Source organism: Oxyura jamaicensis, chromosome 12 (assembly GCF_011077185.1).
Source record: "Oxyura jamaicensis isolate SHBP4307 breed ruddy duck chromosome 12, BPBGC_Ojam_1.0, whole genome shotgun sequence".
In the NCBI taxonomy this organism is placed as follows: Eukaryota; Metazoa; Chordata; class Aves; order Anseriformes; family Anatidae; genus Oxyura; species Oxyura jamaicensis.
In genome coordinates, this window is record NC_048904.1 from 11640614 (window position 1) to 11666100 (window position 25487).

At 41.4% G+C, this 25487-nt stretch overlaps 2 protein-coding genes across 3 annotated transcripts in view; one reads left to right on the plus strand and one right to left on the minus strand.

The window, feature by feature from the left end:
* UROC1 (urocanate hydratase 1) overlaps positions 1 to 13354 on the minus strand; it is a 38142-nt gene extending 24788 nt beyond the window's left edge. Inside the window, exons 1-6 of one of the 2 annotated variants that reach the window (XM_035337372.1) lie at positions 13229 to 13354; positions 6349 to 6479; positions 5203 to 5296; positions 4023 to 4082; positions 1300 to 1428; positions 546 to 607 (exon numbers count right to left, since the gene is read on the minus strand). In XM_035337372.1, coding sequence (XP_035193263.1) covers positions 546 to 607; positions 1300 to 1428; positions 4023 to 4082; positions 5203 to 5296; positions 6349 to 6479; positions 13229 to 13354 — 602 coding nt within the window. Of the gene's footprint in view, positions 1 to 545; positions 608 to 1299; positions 1429 to 4022; positions 4083 to 5202; positions 5297 to 5828; positions 5927 to 6348; positions 6480 to 13228 lie in introns of those variants that run through there. The other variant, XM_035337373.1, reaches the window with a different exon arrangement.
* A 2186-nt stretch (positions 13355 to 15540) lies between these two features.
* Positions 15541 to 25487, plus strand: part of LOC118173170 (netrin-4-like) — a 50681-nt gene continuing 40734 nt past the window's right edge. The window contains exons 1-2 of the mRNA XM_035337484.1: positions 15541 to 16898; positions 23649 to 24190. Coding sequence (XP_035193375.1) covers positions 16832 to 16898; positions 23649 to 24190 — 609 coding nt within the window. The 5' untranslated portion in view covers positions 15541 to 16831. The remainder of the gene's footprint in view (positions 16899 to 23648; positions 24191 to 25487) is intronic.

The following is a 25487-nucleotide window of genomic DNA, read 5'->3' on the forward strand; positions in this document are numbered from 1 at the left end:
AAGAGAAAGAAAGAGAAAGAAAGAGAAAGAAAGAGAAAGAAAGAGAATGAAGTAAATCTCCCGATGTGGCGTTATTAAATTCCCAACTTAACTGACCTTCATTTGCAATGCACTGACAGGCTTTCAGAAGATCATTTAACTCTTTAAATTACTGAGTTCCAAAATGTGTAGATCAAGAGAACTGAGTATAAATTTTGTCTTTTAGTATAGCAACTAGGACACAAAAGACTCCTTTTCCCATTTAGGCATATACCACTGGATTTTAGTGGCACTCCCACTTTTAAGTCACAATTGTTTTTGAAGTTGTAACCCCAAAATCATCATCCACATTCCTACAAAGTCCCTGAGAAAGCAGCAGTGAACATACTCTGTTCATGCCCTTTCCTTTCCTTTCCTCCAGCATTCTGGTCTGTACACACCCAGCTCTCTCATAGCTGTAATTGGTTCTCTCCATCGTACAGGTTCTCTACATCGTCCAGCCACTGCTCAATATCTGAGTTAAATTTTAGATAAATATTTTATATATTTTAATAGTATCTTCTTACATTGTTACACCCAAAGCAAACATCTTCTCATATTCATCTCTGGTAGAATAGTTGGGAATAACCTAGGAAAACAATCAAAAGGAAAATCCAGATAAGCAAATTAAAGATTTAAGTGGATCTTTTTCACCACCTGAATTTTCTGTGGTCAAACACACGCAAAAAATGATGAAAAACAGGAATAGTAACTCAGGGGTTTTATTCCGTGCATTCTAGTATAATACAAAAAAAGATGTCTGGTCTTTCCATCAGCATGACTGTTATACAAGTCTTAAAGAACAGTTGTCTAGCCACAGAACTAGCCTACAGAGAGATGAATACTAAATAGCTCAAGAGGACAGGCAATGGACCAGCAGGCCCATTTGTCTAGCTTGCCTTCTGAGCAAAACAGTCCAGGTATCTGAGCATTTGATGCAGGTCATCTGTTTGACTGTTGAGAGCTTTCATGTCTTCCAAAATGAGCCTAGATTAATTGTTTTGGTCAAGAATATGTATAGCTCAGGCTGAGTCAGAACATAAATCCTCTGACAAGGCAAGAATTGTTCCATCCAGCACTGCAGATCAGCCCACTTCAGTTGAGAGTGACTGTACAGGAATAAATGCTGCAGAATTTACACCCCAGATTTTTGGTGTGCTATATTGTAAGTTCAGGTAGCATGAACAATGTTTAATTCAGCAGAGACATGAAAAATAAACCAAAGAGGATGAAAAAAAAAAAAAAAAAGAAAAAGAAAGAAAACAAGATGTTAACACCTACCATGCCATTAGTAATGATTAACCGAGGAGCATATCGATGGCTGGGAAAGAGTCCCAGAGGATGTCCACTGTACATTACTAATGTTTGCTCTTCAGTCATCTCTGACAAATACTGCATTACCAACCAGAACTGAAAGGGAAAGCAAGGAAGGTGAGGGAATCCGTTTCTATCTTGCATTATGTTTCTTCATGAAGCTGCTAAACTGAGTATTAAGGCAGCTACAGAGATAATGAGGTGTATTCACATACAGAATAACAGCCAGAGCTCTCAACACATTCTTGCTTTTAATAAAGTCTATTAAGAGACATCACTCAGCAGGAAACATAAATCAACTAGCAAAGGCCTGAATAAGTTCCAGAGTAATTTCTCCAGTACAAACCCCAGAAATGCTTTGCTAGCTTTTCAGTGCATCATTTTTAAAGTCATTCTAATTTTATCTTGAGGTTAACCATTTGGACCTAGCAATTTTCTGGCAATCTTTCCAAAAGCAAGCTGTGAAATTTTCACTATAAAAGAGATCAAAACACCCATGTTTAATGTTGATCCTAACCTGATATGGTTAATTCAACATCTTCTGCTGCTTGTCATCTTTTCAAGAGATCATCATTACAGTATGCATTTAATGAAATAATTTCTCAAAAAAAAAAAAAAAAAAAAAAAAAAAAGCTTTCACTATGGACAACGAAGAGAGCCCTTGAGTCACCCTGGAATCTGTAAATAAATGCATCTGAAATCAAACAGTATAATTCAATAGTTACTCTTGATCTGTGCCAAAAAGTAGGCTTGATCATCTAAACTTTTATAAATTTAACTCACATCCATCATCATCTACTACAAAGCCCATTATATTCCATGGGAATTGTAGCATGAGACAATCAGGTCCAAGAAGAGCAGCTGTTAACTGCTGTTAACACATTTAACTTCTCTGGCTGCCCTTCACCCATATATAGTGGTACAGATCTGAAGCTAGTCCCTTCTAACCCAGATAATTTCTAAGCTGGGTTTAGCAAATGAAGTTGGTCAGGAAATAATTACTTCTGTTGTTGGTGGTGGTTTGCTTTTCATTTTGTTTGTTTCATGAAAAGTTTTGAACTTGTTCCAGTACAGAACAGGTAACTAGCTGTGAAAACTTTAGCAGGCTGGGAAAAAAACTTGTAACAAAACCAGAAGCTGTAAGATACTTAGATCTTTCTGCATTGATTGAAAGATCCAACTAATAAGTAGGAAGGAAAAGGAAGATGGAATCTGTATTTCCTAGCCTGCAAGCTTGTAGACAAGTTAGTAAGGAGAAATTTACCTCTGGTCATGATTTTCTCTTTAAAAGTCATTCAAAAGAAAGCACCAGCCTGTGTGGATGATATAAACCAAACGCAGCCTTTTCCCTTGGAATTTTGCAATGACAGATTTTCAAAAAGGATGTTGTTTTCAAGCCTCAGAGAACAAAATGTTCCATCATAACTGAATCATTCATGTGATTACTACTCTAAACAAGCAAAAACAGAAAGGTTTTGTTTGCTCTGCTGTGAAACAACTGCAGGTTGTGGCTCGAACTTGGATGAGAACAAGAGAAGAGAAAATATTTCTGACTTTGGCAGATGGCAGAGCTTCTACTTCACCTTGCAGCCCAACATCCGCCTTAGAGATGTCAGCCAAGGCAATGCCACTATATGAACTGCTGGCACTGGACACATGAGAAATGCTGTAAACACTTTCATGCAGTGTGTTGACTGGCATAACTGACATTTATGAATTAATGCAGAATAAAGAAATGGTGTGCATTGCCATAGTACCTTTATTGTAAAAAGGTACAGGTGATTGTTTTATCGCAACAGCTACCTAAGACTTCCATTAAACTCCCATTTACCAGATCTGGAAACTGAAGCATGTTTTTTTTTCTTAGCTACAGATGAAAAATCACAAAGAAGAAAGACCAGGTCTCTCAGTCCTGTGCTACAGTGAGGAATCCATTTCTTTTTTCCATAATGAGGTACTTCATTTACGGGTTAGTTTTGCCTGGAATTTTTAATAAACATGAATCCAGATTCAGGTAAAGCCACAAATATCTCAAAATGTTTTTCATGTGCATTTTGCAGTATTTGGATTAAAGCAAGTGTATTTAGTGCCACTTTTGGATAGACAATTATACCTTAAACATGCCAGTTCAGATTTCAGGCAGGACTTTATCCACCTGCCATTACTATCAGAAGTTCAGAGTTAGGCCTGAAAATAAAGTGCACTATGACCTGACCAGCTAGCATGTAAATATTTTCAGCTCATCTGATTTTATTGGAAAAAGACTAAGGATTACACTTCCTAAAAGCCATTTTTAAAAATTATTATTATTCCACTATACATTGTGCAAAAGCAAGCAGAAGTTATATGTTTTTTCCTATAATTTATTTTGCCTCTAAAACTATCTGTGCAAAGTACAGGCACATGCACATGCATCAGAGAAAGACAAAGTACTTTTACATCATCTTACACAGCTTAATATGTTTAAAATACAGTATTTTTATTGGGCTGTCTGTACTCTCCTTACTAAATAAAGCTCTCCCCATCTATGCAGTTCATAACTGGGCATTCCTCTATCCAGACAGGATGTTTTGGAGTATTGTGAGACAATGACTGCCAAGAATTATCACAAACTCTGCCTAAGCAGAATGTGCCTCGGGGACAGTGAAATGAGTTTAATGAAAGAAGCTGCAAAGCCAGCAGTGTCCTACCTGTGCCCAGTTGCTGAAGACCTGCCCATTTCCTCCATAAGTGACAAGCTCCTGGGGAAACTGAGAAAGACAATTTAACAATAATAACAAAATTACTTTTCTGAAATGTTTCACAGTATCTCCAAGGTATTTTTTTTTTCTTAATCTCAGTAATAAATTCTTTCTATAGCTTATTGCACTGACACTATTAAAAACAGAGAATACCATCCAGAAAGTTATAGGCTAAGCAAAAAAAAAATCATTAAAATTTTTTTTCAAAGTAAGCATTTGTTATTGTTACAATGACATTTTGGTGTTACAGAATGCTAGAAAGTAATTCCTGGACTGCAGGTTCTTTAACAAATATACATGCCAGTAAAATCCCTTAAACTGAGCCTGAGTGAGCTTACAGTTGGGTTGCCACTAGCTTTTACAGCTGGAAGAGTCTAAGACAAGCAGGATATTGCTGAATGGCCTCTCCCCTGCCATTTGTAGAACAGATGCATTACCTGGATAGTGCTTGTAAGGAGGGACTTAGTCCTGTAACCCTCTAGTAAATCTGTCCTTGGGGGCTGAGTTGTCCAAGCTACAGGAAGTATCAACACTAATTTTTCAACATATGTTGTAGAAGCAGTGTACTAAGGCTGAACTCTGCCTATTTCACAGACAGCAACCAAGCTCCTGTATATAGTGGGAGCTGGAGTGAGCCTTGTTAGTGCTGCAGGAGTCCTCATAGGTCTAAATTAGGACCCCCCCGTGGAGAATGAAGAATTACACACAGTGCAAAACTAAAGAACTTAACAAATAAGACCCAAATCCCAGGGTACCAAAACCACCACCACCACAAAAAAAAACAAAAAAAAAAAAAAAAAAAAAAAAAGGTAGAATCATGCAAAGTTAGCCCCACAGAAACGATCATTCCAGCACATCACTCTGTAAAGGGACTGCCTTAGTACTACTAAAATTGGCCTGCTTAGCTAACACAGCAGCCAGCACCACAGGTACAAGGACTGTCATGTACCTGGGGGGCACTGAATCAGCAAAAGGCTTCTGAAAAACTGAAATCCTATTAAATCCACTGAAGGAGCATCATTTGCACAAGGATTAATTTCACCTATATGCTTAAATTCTCCAATTATTACGTGACTTTTTTTGTTTCTGTTCTATGAATCCAGTTTCCTTTATTATCACCATAGCTTACCTGAGCCACTGAGGGATCCAAATTATTCATGATCATCAGCATAATGGCAGCAGCTGACTTGGTCTTGCAAGGATAGTTTTGGATGGGGTATGCTCTGAAATGGTATTCATCAGACTTCAGGAGACACACAAGGGACTCATAAGGGTAACATCAACAAAAAAACATATCACAGAAATATCCCTGCATGCCAATACATTCCTTTGAGTTACAGGTTTTTACTCTGGAGGGATTAAAAAAATGAAGGAGAAAGTGCAGATCTAATATGACATGTACCTTAACAGGCAAACCAGGTTTCAACTTTTAATCAGAAATAAGCAAATAAATAAATAAATAAATAAATAAATTACATTCAGCTTATTATTTGCTGAATCTGTTAATCACAACTGTTTATAAATATGGTAGCCACAAGCTCTCACTGCTTTTCTACATGAGTTTTTTGGTTCACCCTTGCACTGGCCTCTATAACCCAATTGCCAGGCCAAGCAGCTCAGTCCTGCAATACAAAGGAAAAGAGCAATGGGAGAAATTGTCTTCAGGCTCATCAGCCCTTGTTATTTAAGATCCTATATAAGAAAAAATGCCCACTTAACTAGTTAGGAGAAATATGCAGTCCAGCTCTGCAATACCTTTCAGACTGTCTTCCAGTTGTTGTCCCCACAGACGATTTCTGCAAGAGCTGACCCCAGCCTAGTATGGACAGCATAGAAATATGTATGTCTGTGGAAATTAGAGTGCTTTCTACTAGCTTACTTTATTCAGATTTACGTACAGACATTAACCAGACCCCTGCTGGATGCAAAAGGGAATCAATCAGTCTAAAAAAAGCAGCTAGCCCCTGGCAGCCCTCTCCAAAACTGTTCTGCTTCACAAACATTAGCCCCATCAGCCCTATAATGAAGTGATGCTCCAAGATCAACAGGCACAGCATATTACAAACCAGGGTCAGATACAGGTTCCAAGGAAAGGAAAAAAAAATAAAAAAATGTACTGCTTCTCTTTTAAGCCCAGGAAGACTGGAAAATAACCAGCCTCTCACAGCAGGTCCCAGTGCCATCTACAGTACTGTCACTATTTAAAGTCAGTTCCACAGGTGAAAGCTGGTAAGCAAATGGTAGCCAAATGCAGTGTGAACCCTTCAGTTCTTACCTCATCTCAATATCTGGAAAGAATCTGTACATGTAGATATGGCCATACAGCCTGAGTTCTTCAGCAAATTCTAGCACCAACTTCTTTTGTATTTCAGGTGGGAAATAGCGCAAGGCATTACGCAAAGCAAGCTGCCAGGAAAAATAATAATAATAATTGAGGTAAAAGAGAAATGGAGGTAAGTGGGTGGCCCTGAATTTTAATCAGCTGGAAACCTGCCCCAGCTATCACAGAGATGATTTAATTTAAAAGGCCAACCTCACACCAGGGGAGCTTCCATTCCCGCTTTCCCACTGAAGTATTTCCATCTGCATCTTTCCTTGTAAATTAATTTGCTGTACGTATATAACTTTTCCCTTCCCTCCCACCCCCCCAAATCTTTATGGAAAGACCTCAAAGATTTGATAAGTAGCATTCAATCCTACAGACACTTGACACAGATGAATCCCTTCCTACAGTGCTAGGGGGCACTGATCTACCAAGAAAAACATTGTCCAGAAATCCTTATCCTGAGATCCTGAACTCTTAGAGGCACTGAAGACCTTACTATACTTCCTATTCAAGAAAGGAACCTTTGCCTTGAATTATGAAACTTAACAGATGAAGATGTTCTTGGCCAAAGTTTTATTAAAGATTCAGTACATTTAGCATACTAACGTATTGCAGAGGGTGGTGGTTTGCATCATTTTATTGAAGCTACACGTATCACTTCTAAATTAGCTAAAGTGATTAGTAGGCATTGAATTAAATTCTGCAGATGATACTAAGTGGCTTATAGTCCCCATGGCCTTCAAAGACGTTACCCATAGTTTGCAAAGTACAGTGTGTCCTTTTGGATGAAAGAAATCATAAATAAATCACCATCTTTAGTAACAGTCTGTTAGTTAAGTCATGTCTCCGTATTCCATGTCCCACTTGATTAAAACCATAATGAGAATAAAGACTTTGTAATCTTTAAAAAGCCAATTTCATGCAAAGATGCTAGAAGCTCTTACAAGTTCCCCAGTAAATGAAAACGCTATCCAAATGACTCTTAACTGAAGAGATCACAGTTCACATGGAGTTTCACATCTTCATTAGGATGATTTTTAAGGAGTCTTGGAAAGGATAGGAAGGGATCAAATTTTCTTCCTGATCTGATAACAGTATAATAAACAACCAGGAAAGCCCAGTTTTGAGACTGCTGATTATAGCAAGGATAATTCATGTTTGTAAAACCTTCTGTTGGGAGATTAGAGAGTTATGAAAGTATTTACTGGAAGAAGTGAAGGGGTTGCACACAGTAGAGAAAATAGGTATCTAGGACAAAGGTGCACAGAGCCATGCAGCCTAGGTATCTTTACTCTCCTTATTCTTCTGGGAGGATAAAACATGTTGGTATATAAATCTGAAAAGCTCTACAAAGCCACCTCCTCAGCTCATTGACAATCCTCCTCATTTAACATGACTATACTGCGTCTCTTTTGACTAGAGTTCTCCAGTCCCTTCATCATGTGAGCGTGTTGGTCTCATGTACCTTAGAGCAGATGAAGTACAATGCCTCAAACCTACAAACACCTCACACTAAGATGTTCTTGTTGGTATACTTGATTCTGAACAGGAACATGTGTCAGATGCTTTCAGACCAGGGATACTAAGCCTGCAAATGGGGTTTGCTATTCTACGCAGAGAATGACAAGGGGTAAAACGCACTTACGACAAGCAAACACGAATTCCACCTTCATATATTGCCTTATTCTCCAGCTAGATGAGCAGTCATTTTTCCAAAGCAGGCTATTAAATACAAAAATCCCAGCTATATACACATCGTGACAAAATACGAGGGGATTTTCAAAGTCAGTAGCTCAGAGGCAAGCAGCCATCACAGGGGGCTCTAGCTCTAAGAAATTCCTACAGTGCAAATGAAATCAGCTGTACCCCTTGCAACAACAAAATCAAGTTCCACAGGAGGAACACAGTAATATGGTGAAATGAAGAAAAAAAAAAAAAAAAAGAAAAAAAAGAAAAAAAGTTGCTGCATTTTTCTGCTACAGAAAACTATCAGGATAAAAGCGTTTTACTTCCATTCTGGCAAGGATCACCTAGCCTTTGATCAATATACTATTTTTATTATAATGAAACTGATGGGCAAATATTTTTCTTTGCTCTAAAAATACAAGAAGGCAAAATCTGTTTGGATTTTCAAATAAATTCACTTAGACTGAGACCCCGTACTGTTAGTGTTCCATGTTAGCAGCAGCCTGAATTTTGATGATGCAAACATTAATGAAACATGAACTTCAATGTTACATGAAGGGTGAGAAGGGCTCCTGGGTTGCACAGACAATAGAGAGCTGATCTTATAAAAGAAGACTAAGACTGTGGCTTGTTTAGCTTAACAGAACAAAGCTGACATTTGATTGCTGTCTTACTGCTGGATAAGTGTCAAAGCAGGAAGGAGCTTCAGGGAAATGCTGGGAGAAGAATAAATAGCTGTAAATTAGCCATGAAGAAACGTAGTCTTGAAATTCAAGGAATTTAAATAACGAATTCTGAAGAAGTCTGTCAATAGCAGTGCTGGGTCCCTTAAAATTGCATAGATGGAGCCTGACTGCTTCGTGAAAAAGCAATTGCCATGTGCATCAGGGAGAATTTTGCATATTCATGATTGAGTCATAAACTGGATAACCTGAGAAAGGCATTTAAGGAACAAATTTAAATAGATTGGTCATCAGGCTTTCATGGTAAGTCAATACAAGGCCATTATTCCTTAAGTTTTAATGAAACACCATAAAAAATACTATTTTGACCTTTAAGTAAGATTAATTTTACCCATAACTGACACTTTCTGCTCTGATATTAGACAGTGGGCATTTGATATTTAGGTGTTCCTGTTCATAGTTTCCTCAGACAGCGGCATGAGCTGCACTTATCCGCTCAGCACCTCTGAAAAGTGTTTGAGATCACTTATATCTGAAAAATAAAAAACAACATCACTTATACTTCTGAAACTGATATGTTGCTTTTAAAAACCTACTGGGAACTTTTTGAGCTACTGTTTCAGTTCAGCTCAGTGCAATGCAGACATTCTATGGAGAATCTTGCTCTTAGATCTGCCAGGCAGAGCTAACATTATTTTTTGTTCAGAAGCTCTAGTCACTAGTAGAGGGTCGTTTTTTTGGTTCTCATTGGCATTTACACAGCAAATCAAGATCTTGCTGCCATGTAGTCAAGATTCAGCAGCTTTCAATATCAATTAATACCAAAGGAGCCCATAAAATCCTGCTCCAGTTGATCAACTGTAAGCATTTTTGCTGTGGGATTCTCTCGAGAACAGAAGTATACCAGCTTGTTGGTTCATTGGTGTTTGTTGAAGAGCCAGTGCCTCTCTGAGAATGGCATTCAGTCTCCTTTTCTAACATCTTGATCAGAACTTCCAATTTAAGGATCGTGAGACACACAAACACTAAGATTTGCACTTGCCCCATTTACTGAGGAGAAAGGGAAGCATGAAGAGAAGAAATGAGAAACATTCTTAGTTCTGCTCTTTCCCATTGGAGATGTTGCTTGTCTCCCAGTCTTCTGTGTGATGACATCCAGGTCCAAAATAATTTGTGGTATTATTACTAAAAAACTGTAAAAGCAAGACTGTGATTGCATGTATTCTCACTCATAGGCCTCAGCTCAGATCAGCTGTTAGGAAGTAAACATGGCAATTTCTGAGTAGCAGTTGCTATAAATGTCCCATTGGCTGGGAAAGTACGCCAAGATTTCTATCATCCAGACTTTCCAAAACAGAAGACAACAGGCTAGCCTTTCCAATCCATATACAAACATCCAAAAGCAGCCTAATTTCTAGACATGTAAATCAGCCATTAAGGACAAGTGTCTTGCATCTTCTCCAGAAAATTGAACAGGAACTTCAGGTGCTGTGCAACTTCACAGGCTCTGGTTTTCAGCTTTTTATACCAGGATGTCACAAAGCCCAAAGACCAGCTGCTCCCTAAGAGACAGGGAGACAAGAAGAGTAAAACAGTCAACAGGACAGGCACCTCACCCACCATGGCGCAGGCCCATAATGCCTAAGGGAGGCGAGCAGGGCAGCCCAGGGACAGCAGCCAGGTTCAGCCAGGAGTCTAGGTCATCAGGCAAGGTCATGGTAATGTGCAGGTCTCAGTGAAACCAGGAATGCAGGTCAGGACCAGGTGACAGTTACTAGAATGAGGTATGGCTCAGATATTTCCAGGCAGGTCCATAATGACAATGCAGGCTCAAGGTCAAGTCATCCTACAGGCTGGGGTCCAGACAAGTCAGGCCCCTGGCTAGGCACAGGCACACCCCTCATGACAGAGCTCTAACATATGCCAAATCTCCAATGTAAGCAGGATTAAGCTTAAATGGAGCCCCTAAGCCTATGGACAGTGTGTGTGTGTGTGTGTGGAGCTCTCAGGTGAGGCTGGTCAGAGCCATCACAGCTCATTAATTCCCTCAGGGCCCTGTGACAGAAACACAGGTGATAATACAGTCAGCTAGCAGGTGATCATGCTGGGTAGAAAGAAACTGTAATGTGATTTGGCTCAAAGTTAGGAGAACTGCTACATGGATGAAGACGTGTTATTTTTTTCTGATTCTAAGCAACACCAAAAAATATACATTTTTCCCAAATGGCACTGACTTTACTGGAACATCAGTGAGTATCAAGCATGCAATGTCCTTGTTTTGCAAAGGACACTGCAAAACAATACACATAAGATTTTAGGGATATCTGCTTTGCAGCATATTTACACGATGATACAGACTCTGAGAAACAGAAAACCAGAGTTTCCTTCTGCGGAGGGAAAGAGAGAGGATGTGGATGTTACAGGCCTCAGGCAAAGAATGCAGAAGGAAGAGGACTCAGGAAACATATAAACAAAAATCAGTTCTGAGAAATAGCTTGATTTATCCAAAGAGATTAAAGTTGATATGATAGGAGGAATTGTATATCTTTCAGCAAGCCCCCAAACATGTAGAACTTTATAAATCTTGCCTATAGGATTTCTGTTATAGCCACAAAAGGAAGCCTCAAAAATTTTTTTTAAATGGCACTAATACAGATTATTATTGTAAAAAAGCGAAACGTCAGAGTGAAAGCATATGAAGAGAGGGACAGGTCCTTACTGTGAGAAAATTAGCAGAGCATTATTAACTTCACTACTGTCAAAGCTTCCCATGAACACTTCAATTAGAAAATGAAGGCGATGTCGTACATAATGACAAGCCTCACAATATGCTCAGCATTACACACTGCCAGCAAAATCTGGAAGCCTGTCTCAAGACTTAAGAACCACCTTGTAGACAGACAACCTTTTCCCAGCGTGAAACACCTCTTAAAAAAGAGATTCGGCCTTTCAGATATAAAATAAATACCATCTGAGCCTCTAACCCTGTTAAGAGTTTAAGGTGGAGGATTAAGAGTAAAATAAATCAGAAAGGAAGCTTTTAAATTTTTAACAGGCTAATAAAAGACCCAGTCAGCATGACCTTTTATCACATGTGGTAGATAAGAAGGAGAGATGAGGGTAGGATGTTAGACAGTAGACGGACCAGAAAAGCAGTCTACTGCTGTCTCCTTGAACACTTAAAGTAGGCAGGAAACAATTCCAGTTTCTGTATAGGGAGTGCGGGCTTTGTCATTACCAATCTTTCTCCAGGTAAAGAGTAAGGTTTGGCATTGTTTTGTGAGATATCGTCTTCTCTCCTGCAACGTGGACTTCTCATGATAAAGCAAAATTTCCTGGGGAAAGGAATAAAGTGGAGATAGTTGCCAATGTTCTACCATGCAGTGAAGCTCACTCCCTGCTCCTTTATCTCCACAGCTATCACCACAGCTTCCTTCTGCACACTCAGTAGCCACACTTCCATCTGTCTGAGCTGTCCCAGGCACAGAAAGGATGCATCTGCCATGAATGCTCCTGACATTGAAGTAAATCCTCTTTGGATATCTCACAGCTGTTCCTCCTTCTACCCCTTGGTTGGGCTCTCCTCTGCTTGTGGAAGTGGACTTTGAAAAAATTTCCATGCTGATGCCAGTGAGGAACTCCCACGAGGGCAAGGAAGTTGCATGTAACTTGCTAGTGGGGAATGAACTTCTGCAATCTGACCAGAAAGTCACATTGTAAGAGTTATATGTGATGAAGCAAAGGCTTTCAAACTAAGAAACCAACATTATCCCGTCCTGCACAAAATTCCTAAGGATGTCCACCCCTTGAACATTAATTTCTGCTGCTGTTTTATATAAATATATATATTATTGTCTCTAACATGAAATAATTCAACGATTACTTTAGAGTGTAAACAGACTATTTAAACAAAAAGGGGCCGAAAAAGAATTACACAACTAAAGACAAATAATTAACTAAATCCCTTACAAGCTTGTCTAAATGCCAGGATGCTTCAGACTGCTGGTTAAACTAATTTATCTTTGGATCCCTACGCAAACATACAGATACATAGCTTATACCACGATGTTGCCACATTTCATGTTAACTGTATTTGAGGGGTTAGTATTCACTCCCATACGTATGCAGTGTTTTTGCCGCAGCATTCATAATTTCATCTCCAAGGAACAATGCTGGATTGACAGCATTGAAGTCTAAGGCCTCTTGTTTAGCCATTTAAAGTCATGCACAAAGCTGTTGTGTGGCAAATTTCCCTCATATCAATCAACTTGGGGAGAAAGAGAAAGCAAGCACACAGAAAACTTCCAGTATTTTGTCTCACTAACCATTACTGAAAATATAACACCAAAGAAATATATCTGCTGGCACTCAGAAGAGCATTTGAGGCGATCAGGTCTGCTTCTCCAAGCTGCATTTATCTGAAAGGAAGATAAGTGAGGCCTTGTGAAACCCCACGTTACCTTTTTCTCCTGAGCAGTGAGATTAGGGGTTCTCACAGGTGCATGGGGGATTCCTTTCCTCCGACCTCTGTTTTCAGGCAAAGGGTTTAGAGGAAGGCCACGACAGATTTCCTTCAGGCTGGTCATAGCTGCTGAAGAAATACAAAGAGTAAAGGCAAGGCAGACTGGAGACACACAAGGAATGGAGACAAAGGGTGCAGGCAAACAAGATGCTAAGCGATTGAGATGTGCCACGACTCTGGGGTGATCTCCAAGAGGACAGCCTGTCCTCTGGCTTTTGCAACCAGGCCTGTGGAGCACAGAGGGTGACACACCTACCTGCTCTGTGCCATGCCATTGGCTCTCCTGTCCTCCTCCAAAATGAATGATTCACAGTTTTGCTGTTTGTTCTCTGGGTGCTTTGTCAGGTGGTGCTGTGCTAAGCCTCTAGAGCAGTCACTTTCCACATTATCTGGTTCCCCCAGCACCCCAGTGAAAGTCATTGTCTGGAGCATGAACCTTGCTTGAGACTTCAGGGATTGTGCTTTTACATTTCTATAGTTCAGGAACTGACTAAAGCAAATAATCATTATTTACATCATTGTTCATACACACTGTTCAGCTAAGAAGTGCATTCTCTGCCTGACACCTCTAGGTATGGGCTGTTCCTCAAGTATCATCAGGCTGTCCTCTGGGCAGCAGCAGCTGTCAATGATAACAGCAAAACGTCCCTCATTTTTAGCTCCTCTTGGCTCACAGGCATGCCTGGGTTTTAGTAGTACTAAACTGAAAACACTAGCTCTGTTACTGCTTTCCTCAAGACAGGCAATTATAGGGAAGAGAAATTAAGGCTTTCAGTTTTAAGTCACTTTTATAACCCACAGTCAACAACAACTGGAAAGTCTTATGTTGTTGCCATCCAGACATCACAAGTAAATGAATATGCTTAACTTTGACTTTCCACTTAAAGAGCAACATGAACTTTGCTCCCCATTTTGAGTTGTTTAAATTATACAGGAGCTTCTTGACCTTTATTACATCCACGGAACTACAACTCACGGCCAGGGAATTTTCTCAAGTGCCACAGTTTAAGTCTGATGAAATTATCTGGAAAAAACTTTTCAGTTAGTGACAAGCCTAATACCTAGGAATAAAAAAAAATGCCACTTTTTTTTTTTCTTTTTCTTTTTTTTTTTTCCCCACAAAGGCAGCAATCAACAAGCAATGGCGACAAAGCACAATTATTAAATGACAGCATCTCATTAATGTCACACTGCCTGTAGCTCTAGGACATGCTGCATTTCCCCAGCTCCCACTGAAGATGCTTGAGTTGAAAGAACTCAGAACGTCCCAGGGGAGCTGAGCGCACCACTCTCAAACCCTCTGAAGGATACTAACTGTCACTTATGACAGAGAATTACATTTTGTAATTATACAGTATTTTAACTGTTTTCAAACAAAAAACAAAGACAAAAAGGAGAGGAATTTTTTCCTACCCATTTAAAAAATTTCTATTTGGTTTTCTTATTTAAAATGCACAAAAAAGGAAGATAAGGGTAAAATTAGAAAATTCTACTCCAATACATAGCTAAATAACTCTGCCTTACATAAATATTCCCACCCCAAAGGGAAATAAATCTTTCCTTATTCTTCTTTGTGTGACCCACATTCTGCAAATCCCTCTAAGGTCTGATCCTGTGCGCACATGGGCACGAGAATAACCTCGTCTACTCCTATTGAGCCTGCTTCCCTCCATGACATCAAACAGAAGGTAATGGTATGACACTGCCTTAAAAGCTGAAGAAAGAGAGAATGGAGCTGTGGATGGGTTGGGGGGGTGTCACTCCCTGAATTGAAATTATTTCTAGGGCTGTGCGCTTTTACCCCTGATGCTGGAGCCTTGCTGGGTGTTGGAGTTACCACCTCCAAAAAAATCTGGGGCTGGCAAATCCGACTTCAAGGTCATGCCCTGCATGAAGGCAGATGTGTCAGCGGTGCCAGTGCAGCCCCCCAGAGAAGCCCCAAGTCCCCTCGCTGCCTTCTCCCAGCTCGTGTCTGCCCTTGCCTATGGAAATAAATCCGATGCTCGCTCCCAATCGCCCACCTTGCGAGGGACAAAACGCCCAAACCTTCCCCGCTGTCCACAAGCCCTGGAGTTGCCTTTGGGGTGCCCTGGGGGGGGCTGTGTCCCTGCGGTGTGGGGCAGCTGTCATGTGCCGGCAGGGCTGGCAGAGGGTGCTGCAGGGACAAGGGACAGCAGGCAGCAGCCGGGGCGGGCTGAGCGGGCTGCCCCCGCCCCGCACACCCACGGCCGGACAGACGGACGGGCAGACGGACGGGCAGAGGGACGGGCAGGCTCCTGGAGGAGAAGATGCTGCCGGAGAACAACGCCTGCATCTGAGCGCACCGAGGACCAGCCCAGCCGACGAGGAGGTGCGGAACCGACCCATCCTCCTCCTCCTCCTCCACCCTAAAAAAAAAAAGAAAAAAAAAAGAAAAAAAAGCACATATAAAGAACAGGAAGAAGATCACATGTTATAATAATCCCCTCTGCAGCCAGACAGGACCAGAGAGGCGAACTGCCCGCTCAGGACCGAGGGATGTGCTAGAGGCAGAGAGGAAACTTGAGGCTAACTCCCAGCCTCGGAGGGAGGGAACCCCAACCCTGAGCCTCGCTGCAGCAGGAGGGAGGCAGGAGCTGCCCTCCAGCCCCTTTTTTTCCCCGCACCTGAGCGCAGTCCCTGCACCAGGCTCCCTCCAGCAACCCCGACCCCGACCAGGGGTCGCCCCGGCCCCGGCGAGCCCCCCCCCCCCCCCCCCCCCCCCCGCTTTGGGGTTTTGCTCTTAGCCCCTGGCGCTCGCTGTGGGATCAGTGGCTTCCGTGCCAGCGGAGGGAGGAGGGCTAGGAAATAAAATCAAGCAACCCAAACTGAAAAGAGAGAAGAGCCAGGAAAGCACTTGCTTCTCATCAGCTCTCAGCGAAAAAAGCCAACTCTCTTCTTATGACCCTCTGCTGCAGGGAGCAAAGGGGAAGCGGGTTTGGGGGCAGAGCTCCCACCCAAGCGGGGTTCCCGCAGCCGAGACCCCATCGCCACCCCGGCTAGCTGCGGGGGCTGCCAGGGGGGTAGGGAAGGTTGCCAGGGGGAAGGAAACCAAAAGGAAGCTCCAGCAAAAGCAAGGAGCAGAAAGGAAAGTTTTGGACTAGCATCCACAAGAGAGCGGACCGAAGAGAGCTCCCCGCGTCGCACCAGCCCTCGATGGTGCATTCAGGGGGCTGCAGCAGGGATGTGAACATCCCCGGCCCGCTGCATGGAGAGGGGTGAAGACACGGAAAACCCTTGTTATTTATTTATTTATTGGAAGCGATGTACGGGTGACACCCAGAAGGCATCTGAGCCCTGAAAGAGGAAAAAAAAAAAAAAAGAAAGAAAGAAAGAAAGAAAAAAAAGCCTCCAGACCCAAAGGAAAACAAGAAGAATGAGATGAGACAGCAGCCTTGACCCCTGCACTAAGAGGAAGGTGAGAAGAAAGAAAGAAAATACAGAAAAGCCATGCAAGTACCAAACCTGTAGATTACTGCAGCTCTTTTTTGCTTCACCGAGGACAGATATTTTACTGACAGCCATGAAGCATAAAGGCATCGTGCTGATTGTGTTCTTGGAATATTTTATTTCTGGCCATGGAGGAGCAGGTAAGCAAAATAAATCAATATTGCCTTTCGTGAAACAACTTATCCTAAGCTGAGCAAGGGGAAAAAAAAAAAAAAAAAAAAGAAATCTAATCTGTAAAGTATGGTAATTTTTTTATGTCAACCTCTTTATTTTAGATTGCATTTTTACAAGGTATCTGGGTTAGTCCATGTATATGGATGCCTCTTATTCCATGATACACAGCTTTACAGCTCAGTCTCCCCCCAAAGACTTATAATAGGATGTACTCTTTCATACATTCTTAAAGGGAAAAGCTGTATTTCTGTGAATGAAAGAAAAATAAGAGAGAAAGAAAGAGGTGGATAGACTGAGATATGCTGGATGCTTGTTTTGAGGAAGAAACACTGCCTTCCTGGGCAGGACAAGAGTGAAATGACAAGATCCTTGGCCAGCACCACTGAAGGAATCTGAATTATTCTCTGCTAACTTTATTTTTCATCATTAAAAGTCAGAGACACTGCTTATGAGTTCCTATTAATCCAAGAAAACCCATTCATTCAGCATATTCACTGATTCAGTAGTTAACATGCAGTGGACAAGATTAAATCAGTATTGGAGAAAACAAAAACAAAAACAAACAAACAAAAAAAACGGAGTAGGGCAGAAAGAGAAGTTGATAAGTTGTGTGTGTATATGTGGGTGTACAGATGAGCATACATTGGAATGATATAGCTGTACTGGTATTTACATAGGCTTCTACAAATACCTGGATTATGATAGAGACTAATTCCTTGAGGGAAAGGAAGCAAAGCATTACATTGCTTTCTTCCTGCTATGGTTTAACATATCTTTAAGGTTAAAAGGGATGAATTATGCAGATCAAGTCAGAAAAATATAAAAAAAGCATTGGCAAAAGAACAATATGTCCTTGGTGACTTTCCCATTGGGATACTGGCTTGGGATCTGTCTTTCTGCAGAGCAAAGCATACCAGTGGTTTAAATTTCACCTGCATGCTCAGAGTATTAGGACAGGAGCAACACTCCTCATGCAGTGATTTTAAAGTGACTCAAGTGTTCAGATACCATGCAGGCTGCAGTAAAATCAAAGGCAGATCAGGAGGCGTCAGCTCAGATTATGGCTTAGTTAGAACCTTTTTAATAACACAGACATTAGACTTCTGAACTGCAGAAGTTATTTTCTTAAAAACTGAAAATAGCTCATTAATTTACATTCCTGCCAGATTATCCTGTGACTCACTTGGGAAAACATTTGGCTATCACAACATTACAGGGACTGATTGGAGGGAGGACAAGGTATCCTAGTCCTCCTAGTGTTTTATCTTGGGCATTCACTAGTCTCCTGGGCTAGGACTGTCCCTGAGGGATACATATGTTGAAGCATAGCACAGGAAGGTTACGGAGATGTCTTCAAAACTTGCTGATGCTGCTGCAGAAAGCAGCCTGCTATAAACTAACCTTAATTTGCTCTGCATCCAATTCACAAAGTGAAAATGAACCTTCAAGGAAAAGTAGCCCACAGCTGACCATGTGAGCTAAACACTCTCAGAATAACAGTTTAGGACACTGTGATTAACAGCAAAATAATTGGCTATTGAAGGTGATGACATTAAGGATTCAAAATCACTTTCAATAAATATTCTCTGCTTGGCCAAAAGGTTGCACAAACCACCAGTCTGTGAAAGCCCAAGGGCTACCTGTTCATTTTTAATTCTTTTTTTCTTTTTAAGAAGCAAGGTAAAAATCTTGAACTAACCTTGAATCTTTCCAGGTCCTATCGGAGGCAGGGACAGTATGGCTTAGACTACGGCTAGTTCTGGCAGTATGTAGCCAATCTGTGTGAAAGGAAGCAGACAGGTGTACAGAGAAGTATTGTCATATTCTATTAGCCTACTCAGGAAATTCCTTTTTCAGCACTATAGTTGGTCCATCCTGGTCAGAAGTGAAGCAAACTGCTGGGCGGTTGTGTGGGGAGTACATGGAGTACATTATTTGTGGCAAGTGCCGTATTTGCCTCCTGCCACCTCTGTGTAGGGGAGACAGCCACAGTTGTCAAGATTGGCTCCTTAGATCTTTAAATACAATGCAAGGGGAAAAAATCTTAGCTGTTAGGCTAGGTTTTGTATCATCTAGGTTTGGTATTGTCGGACGTGGACTTTCCTCTCAGCTTATGCAGGTGGAGGGCCGTATTCCCCTCATATAAACCCCACAGCAGCCTGAAAACTCTTGCATATGAGGAGAGCTGCTCACGGGGCTGACAGCAGCCTGGGCTCTCCCTTTGCCCCTGGCCAGCCGCAGCCCTCCCCAGGGAGCAGCACCCAGGGGAGCGGTGCTGGGCCAGCTCTCCTCCCGATGGCAGCCCTCCAAAAGGGGGCGTGGTGTGGTCAAAAATGGCCATTTCTTGCTTATGATCAGCTTCAGGACCTCGTTATCCGCTGGGTTTGGTTTCCTCTGGGCTGGGATTGTTCAGCTCTTCTGCAAGTAAGGGTGCAGGTGTTGGAGCCCACCGCTGCTCCAGGAAGGATGCTGCGGGCAGACTGCAACTGCCTGCAATGAAAGAGAGCCCAGACGTGGGATCTTACTCTCATTCTGCCCATGCCTCAGGCCATGGGAGCAGTTTGGTCTTGGAGCATATTCAGAACATCACCTTTAGGGTATTTATGAAGGTTAGTTCATCAGCTTCAGTTGTGAGGCCACTCACTAATGGGTGACAACTTGCCAAACTTATTGCATGCTGGCCCCAGACAAACCAAAGGGGTGTAGCTTTTCTGTTGAAACCAGCATTGAGGACCAAAGTCCTAGATATGATTAATAAAAACTTGAGCAATCCATGTCCCCAGGATAGTGGGCTTTAGAATAGCACTTAAAAGTATTTGCTTATTAAGAAAAAGTTAAGCAGGTGTAGAAAAACTTTGCAGAAGAAGCCCAAAGATCTTCTATTCAAAAGGGTGAACATTGCTCTCCTGTCTTACTGTAAGATACTCAAATGTACAAAATCACATTTTTTTGAATATGGAAAAGAAAAAAATAAAATAAAAATAATAATAAAAACTACTCAAATCACACAGAAAATATTCTGCATTTTTTTAGCCATGTCAGCAGGCCTTGACTCAGTTGCCGTATGACCTTTCTTCTGTTGGATATCCATGGAGGGTGGAATAAATAAATAAATAAATAAAACATGGAATATGTTTTTAGTTAATACCCATAAGGTTACAAGACCCTGAAGAAAGACACCTCTGTTTGAAATGGTGTCCCAGCCATATCATTAGTGTGACCTTCCTTGAAATGTACGGCTCCCCAGCCACCAGCTAACACCATTGTTAGAACACGTGCCAGCCGAGTGCCACTGACCTGCCGCTCTGTGGCACAGCTCGGAGGGAGCAGAAAGACAAATAGATTAATGATATCAGTTCTGGAGCCAAGCTGTCCGTCATGGAGCATAAGCTAATCAACTTCAATGCCAGGCAGTGCCCGTGCACAATCAAACTGTTTCATTTTTTATGAATTATTCAGTGAGCCCTCTCGGGTTAAGTTGCTTGCTTGCCTGGCTGCTTCTCTTCTGCAGCAGTACCCCCTCGCTGTCCAAATTCCACACTTGATGTTGTTTCCACGGGATCGGTGAGTGATGGGAAGGCTGCACATTCCTTGAAGCCAAGCAATGTTCTGCCAATTGATTTCTTTAAATGCAAAGTTTTAATCAACAGCAGATTTTGTTTTCCACCATCTCTCCTGCTCCCAAACTCCCTTCTGCTAATTTACATGTTGCTCTTCTCTCGTTTTCCTAATGACACAGCAGTTTGGACAGGAACTATTATTGATGTTGCAGCATTAGCAGGCGGAGCAGATAAAGCTTCTTGTGACTGTTGTTCAGGAGAACAACCACGTTCTTCCTCCTTTTCCAGGTTCAGATAAAACAGCTGAAAAACTTGGTGCGAGACTGGTAGCCCATTTATGGGAAATGTAAAAAGCAGCCGTTCCTTTTAAAAAATGTTTCCTTTTTTACTTTCTCACATTCTTGTCTGCAAAGCTTCCCCTGTGCAACTCCTTAAACTTAGAACTCCAGCATGCCATTTCCTCTGTGAAAGCATCAGTGGTGTGGTGCATCAATAAAGATGGACTTTCTTTTAATTACACGCTATATTAATCCATAACCCAATAGCATTTGTAACACGAACCCACTCTTGTTCAGAGCTAAGCAACCTGGACTCTTGTCAGAGCTAATGCTTGTTCAAAGCTCAGCTATAAAGCTGGTCCCACTACAATTCTCTGGAGGCAAAGATGACACCTCTCTGCAGCACGGAGCAAAAGCACTTACTATCCAATCTACTTTAAACACGGAAATTGCTGTGCTTTACTTATTTCCAGTAATTTCTACTGAACAGCTGAGACATCAACAAGAGAGACCAGGTGATGTGGGCATTTAAGTGCCACTTGCAAAGACTTTCTTGAGGCATTGCAGTTGCAGGTCATTATATTTTTGCTGACCTGCAAGGATGGATTTATCTTTATCTGAGGAACTGTTCATGACTCAGTGAAATTCACCCTCCAGGCAGAAAAATTTGGAATGTCAATTGTTTTGCAAAAAGGACAAAGCTCTAAACAACTTTTGGGGAAACCTGAGTCCTTTCTCATGGAAAGACTCAGAGAAATTGCAAGCAACCTTCCAGACAAAATGTCTGAACCTCCTGGTGTTTCCCTGTAACTGTACTAGCCTCAGATGAGAAGTTTACAATCAGAAAGAAAATCACTTGGCATGGTTGTCAAGCAGTCAGGGTGGTAAGAGGGCTTGGTGGAGGATCTCCAGCAGTTCTAAGAATCAACTGCTCAGGTGAAGATGTGGAGCAAAGAACAGAACTGATAGAGTCAAGCATCACCATCTTCTTTCCTTTTATTGACAGCTGACTTGTGAAAGTCCTCATTATCATGAAAACTCATCTCTTTGCTGGCAGTGGTGGTGGGACAGCTTTCATTCCTTCAATCCAAGGACTATGGGGTGCAGATCAGGCACTGCTGCCCTGTAAGCTCTGCCAGTCTCCTAGGATTTCACTGGAATACCCATTTATTCCCTGGAAAAAATCCTGGCCATCCCATCATAGCTAATGGTGGAAGACCACCTCCATCAGGAGGAAAGCTACTGTGTCTCCTGAGACTTCTGCTTAAATTGTCTGCAAGGCAAACACACATCAAATCCAAGTGCCCCTGAAGGTGGCTTCCATCTTCTTCTAAGTAAAGAGCATTTTTGGATTATGCACTTCCATGCTACCTGAAATTTAGTATCACCTTTCACCACAAGATAATATAGCACAAACCATTGGTCAATGGGATTCAGTGGATGCGCAGCAGCTTGGTTTTGTGTCCTAATCCTGGAATGCAAAATGCATGAGATGTTTTCCAGAACAATGTCTATCCCTTTCTCTTCTGGCCTGTGCAGAACTGTCATTAAGAACTAAGGACAGAAGCAACTCAGAGGCAAACGCATGCAGGCTGGATGCATTTTTTCATCTTAAAAATTCATCGGGAAAGAAGAACATCAGCTTCACCCAAATACATTTATGATTTGGCTAATTTTATAAGGCTGAATCAAAATGAATTTTCTTTGGCCTAGCTTGATTTGAAAACTGGTTTTGCCTGAGGAAAGACCAAATATAAACTGAGCAGGGATTTTAAAATTTGACCTAGAATCTTGAACTAATAGCTGACCTTTGAACTGCTCCTAGATTACCCAGGGTTTACGGTCATCCTATGTTTCATTGGAAGGGTCATTTCCTGTAGGACTTATATTGAGTCATCTGACTTGTGACCTCTTGGATTAGATTTATGACCTTGCAAGGTCAGTCTTTAACTCATTCTAGACTGTTAAATTGCAAAGAGGACATTGTATGTCATTAGAGAAGCAGTTTTCTCCAATTTGGTAATAAGGTTTTGGGACTGACCTGTAAATTCAGTGTCACAAAACACTACTAATTTCCAAATAATACTAGGATTTTGTAGTTATGCATACATTTCCTAATTTAGAAATAAGTGGACACGTACATTGAAGATACCAAAACATTTTTGCTGTATTTGCAAGCTTGGCAAAGAGAATATATTCACCTATCTCCATGTCAATGTGTTTAAAAAAAAAAAAAAAGAAAAAAGAAAGAAAGACTTGATTTTCAGCTCTGCTAAGTATTAGAAACTCCAGTTCATCTCAATAGGAGTAGCAGAAATTCAGCACCTATTGAAATTAGGTCAATAACACATAACTATAGAGATATATGCTTTCTTCATCTGTTTCTATGTGTAAACAGTGTTTGCAATTTGTTGGACAGGAATCATCTCTTCTCTTAATGAATCTATAATGTACTGTACAGTTTAGCTTAGCTTTTTGATTACGGTAAAATAAACATATTGCACAGATTCAGTCCTCAGATATGCAGCTGTACAAGAGTGAGAGTAAGAAAACACAAGATTCCTGCAGCTAAATGTATAACTTAATAGACTGATGCAACTGCGTTCTCAACAGGTATCAGAGTTAGAGTTTCAGGTGCTTATGGGTAAAGGCTGAGTTTTCGAAAGACCTCAGTTTCCAAGTCACACAACTAAAACAATGACTAGATTTACTGAGAAAATCCCTCCAAACTTTGTGTGAAAATAAGCTATCCTTAGAAGTCCTCTTGGATGTTGATCCCTAGAAGTGGACTCCAAACATTTGCACGGTCACCTGTCTTACAGCTTGAGAATTGTTTGAGGAGTTCTCCTTAGCTTTATTTCTTTTGCCTGTCTTTCAGATCCCGTGAGGCTACAAGCTTTCCGCTGTAATGGCCGTTCTTGCAACCCTCCAGTGGGAAACCTTGCAAGAGGGAGGACACCAGTCACCCTCACCACGTGTGGGCAGAACAGCACAGAACTGTACTGCTTCTACCCAGACCAAAATCTCCTCCACCCGCCCTCCCATGGCTGTGGGCAGCCTCGCTGCACCAAATGCAATGCCAACCAGCCTGATAACTCCCATCTCCCTGCTGACATGACAGATGATTTCTTCGCAAATCCAGTCTCCTGGTGGCAGTCTGCCCAAGGGGTACACAGGGAAGAAATCAGGCTGGACTTCGAAACGGAGTTCTACCTGACCCACGTCATCGCTGTGTTCAAGTCCCCACGCCCAGCTGCGATGGTACTGGAAAGATCCCAGGACTACGGGCAGACTTGGAGGCCCTACAAGTATTTCTCTGTCAACTGTACAGCAACTTTTGGGCTCCAGGATGATCTCACTGAGGAGGGCTCCATGTGTACTTCCAGATATTCAGATGCAGTGCCCTGCACCAGAGGAGAGGTAAGCAATAACTGAGGTTTGGACAAAATTTAGTGTCAAACAGCTAAAGACTGGCTGAGAGTTGGAGAGCACATGCTCAGAGAGACACTATGCCTATAAACTTTATGTTAAGAGAATAAAGGGGAAGAAATAAAGAAATGATATATCAATGAAAATGAATGGAAATGTTTTAGCAAGTTTCTTTTATGAGAGTTGCAGAGAATAGGATTAACATTTTGGCTATTTTTACATTGCAGATGCCAGTAACTGAAGTAAAACACCACCAAAAACAGATGTAGAAAAAATACACATTTGTAGATTTATCCAAACTGTTTTCTTCCTTTAGGATGACATGAACAGCACTCCCAAATTGTCTTTTACCATATTAAAAAAAAAAAAAAAAAAAAAAAACTCCTGGATGGTCTACATGCAACCTTCCCCTAGCATTTAATGCAACGACTCCTGTTGGGGCTGTCCATGCTGGTTGTATCAAGACATAGGCTTCAAAAATGAAACCATTTAGAAACAGGGACTGTGACAGAGCAGCCAGATTCCACTGTTGAGCAGGGGGAAAGGGTCCTCCTTTGGTATGAATATTCTGATTAAACATGCAGAAGGTTTTCTTTTAAAATAAATGCACAATTGTTCTGATAAATTCCTCTGAGAACATAAGTGACTGCTTAGTAATCAGATAATTATCTTAGCTATAACTTTTTGCATTCATTAATCTGAAAACAATTTAGATGGGAAAGAAGGTAAATATCATTGGTGTCTTTTCTTTAGAGGAGACAGAAGAGCACACAGAGAGACTATGAGACATTCCTGTAGTCCTGCCAGAGGCTTGAATCCTTTCAGTTCCTTCTCTCTTCCTTAGAGAAGCCACAGTCCTCTTGGTTTCTCTGTCTGGAAGTGATCACACAGGTTTGGCAGTAATACTTGCTGTAAATTAAGCTCAGGTGTGAGGTAAATGATCCCAATAGCCTTCAGAACAACACAGTGGTTTCAGCAGTGCACTTCAAAACACACTTGAGAAGAAAGAAATCAGTGTCCTACACCTGAGACAGAAAAAGAGCAGTAAGGAGAGACTGAGTTAATCTTTGTGCAACAAGGCTGGGAAACATCTCTGTGTATTGGAAATCTGGAGCAAATCATCTAACTACTGTCTTCCTGGAGTAGTAATTCTGCTAGTTAGTTATTAGGGTACAATGAAGTCATATACATCCAAATGTCTTCTGTAGAGATATTAGAATTTGCCACGTCAATACATAATCTAGGCAACTATTATGATTTTCCACTGTTTTGTGCCATCCAATGAAAA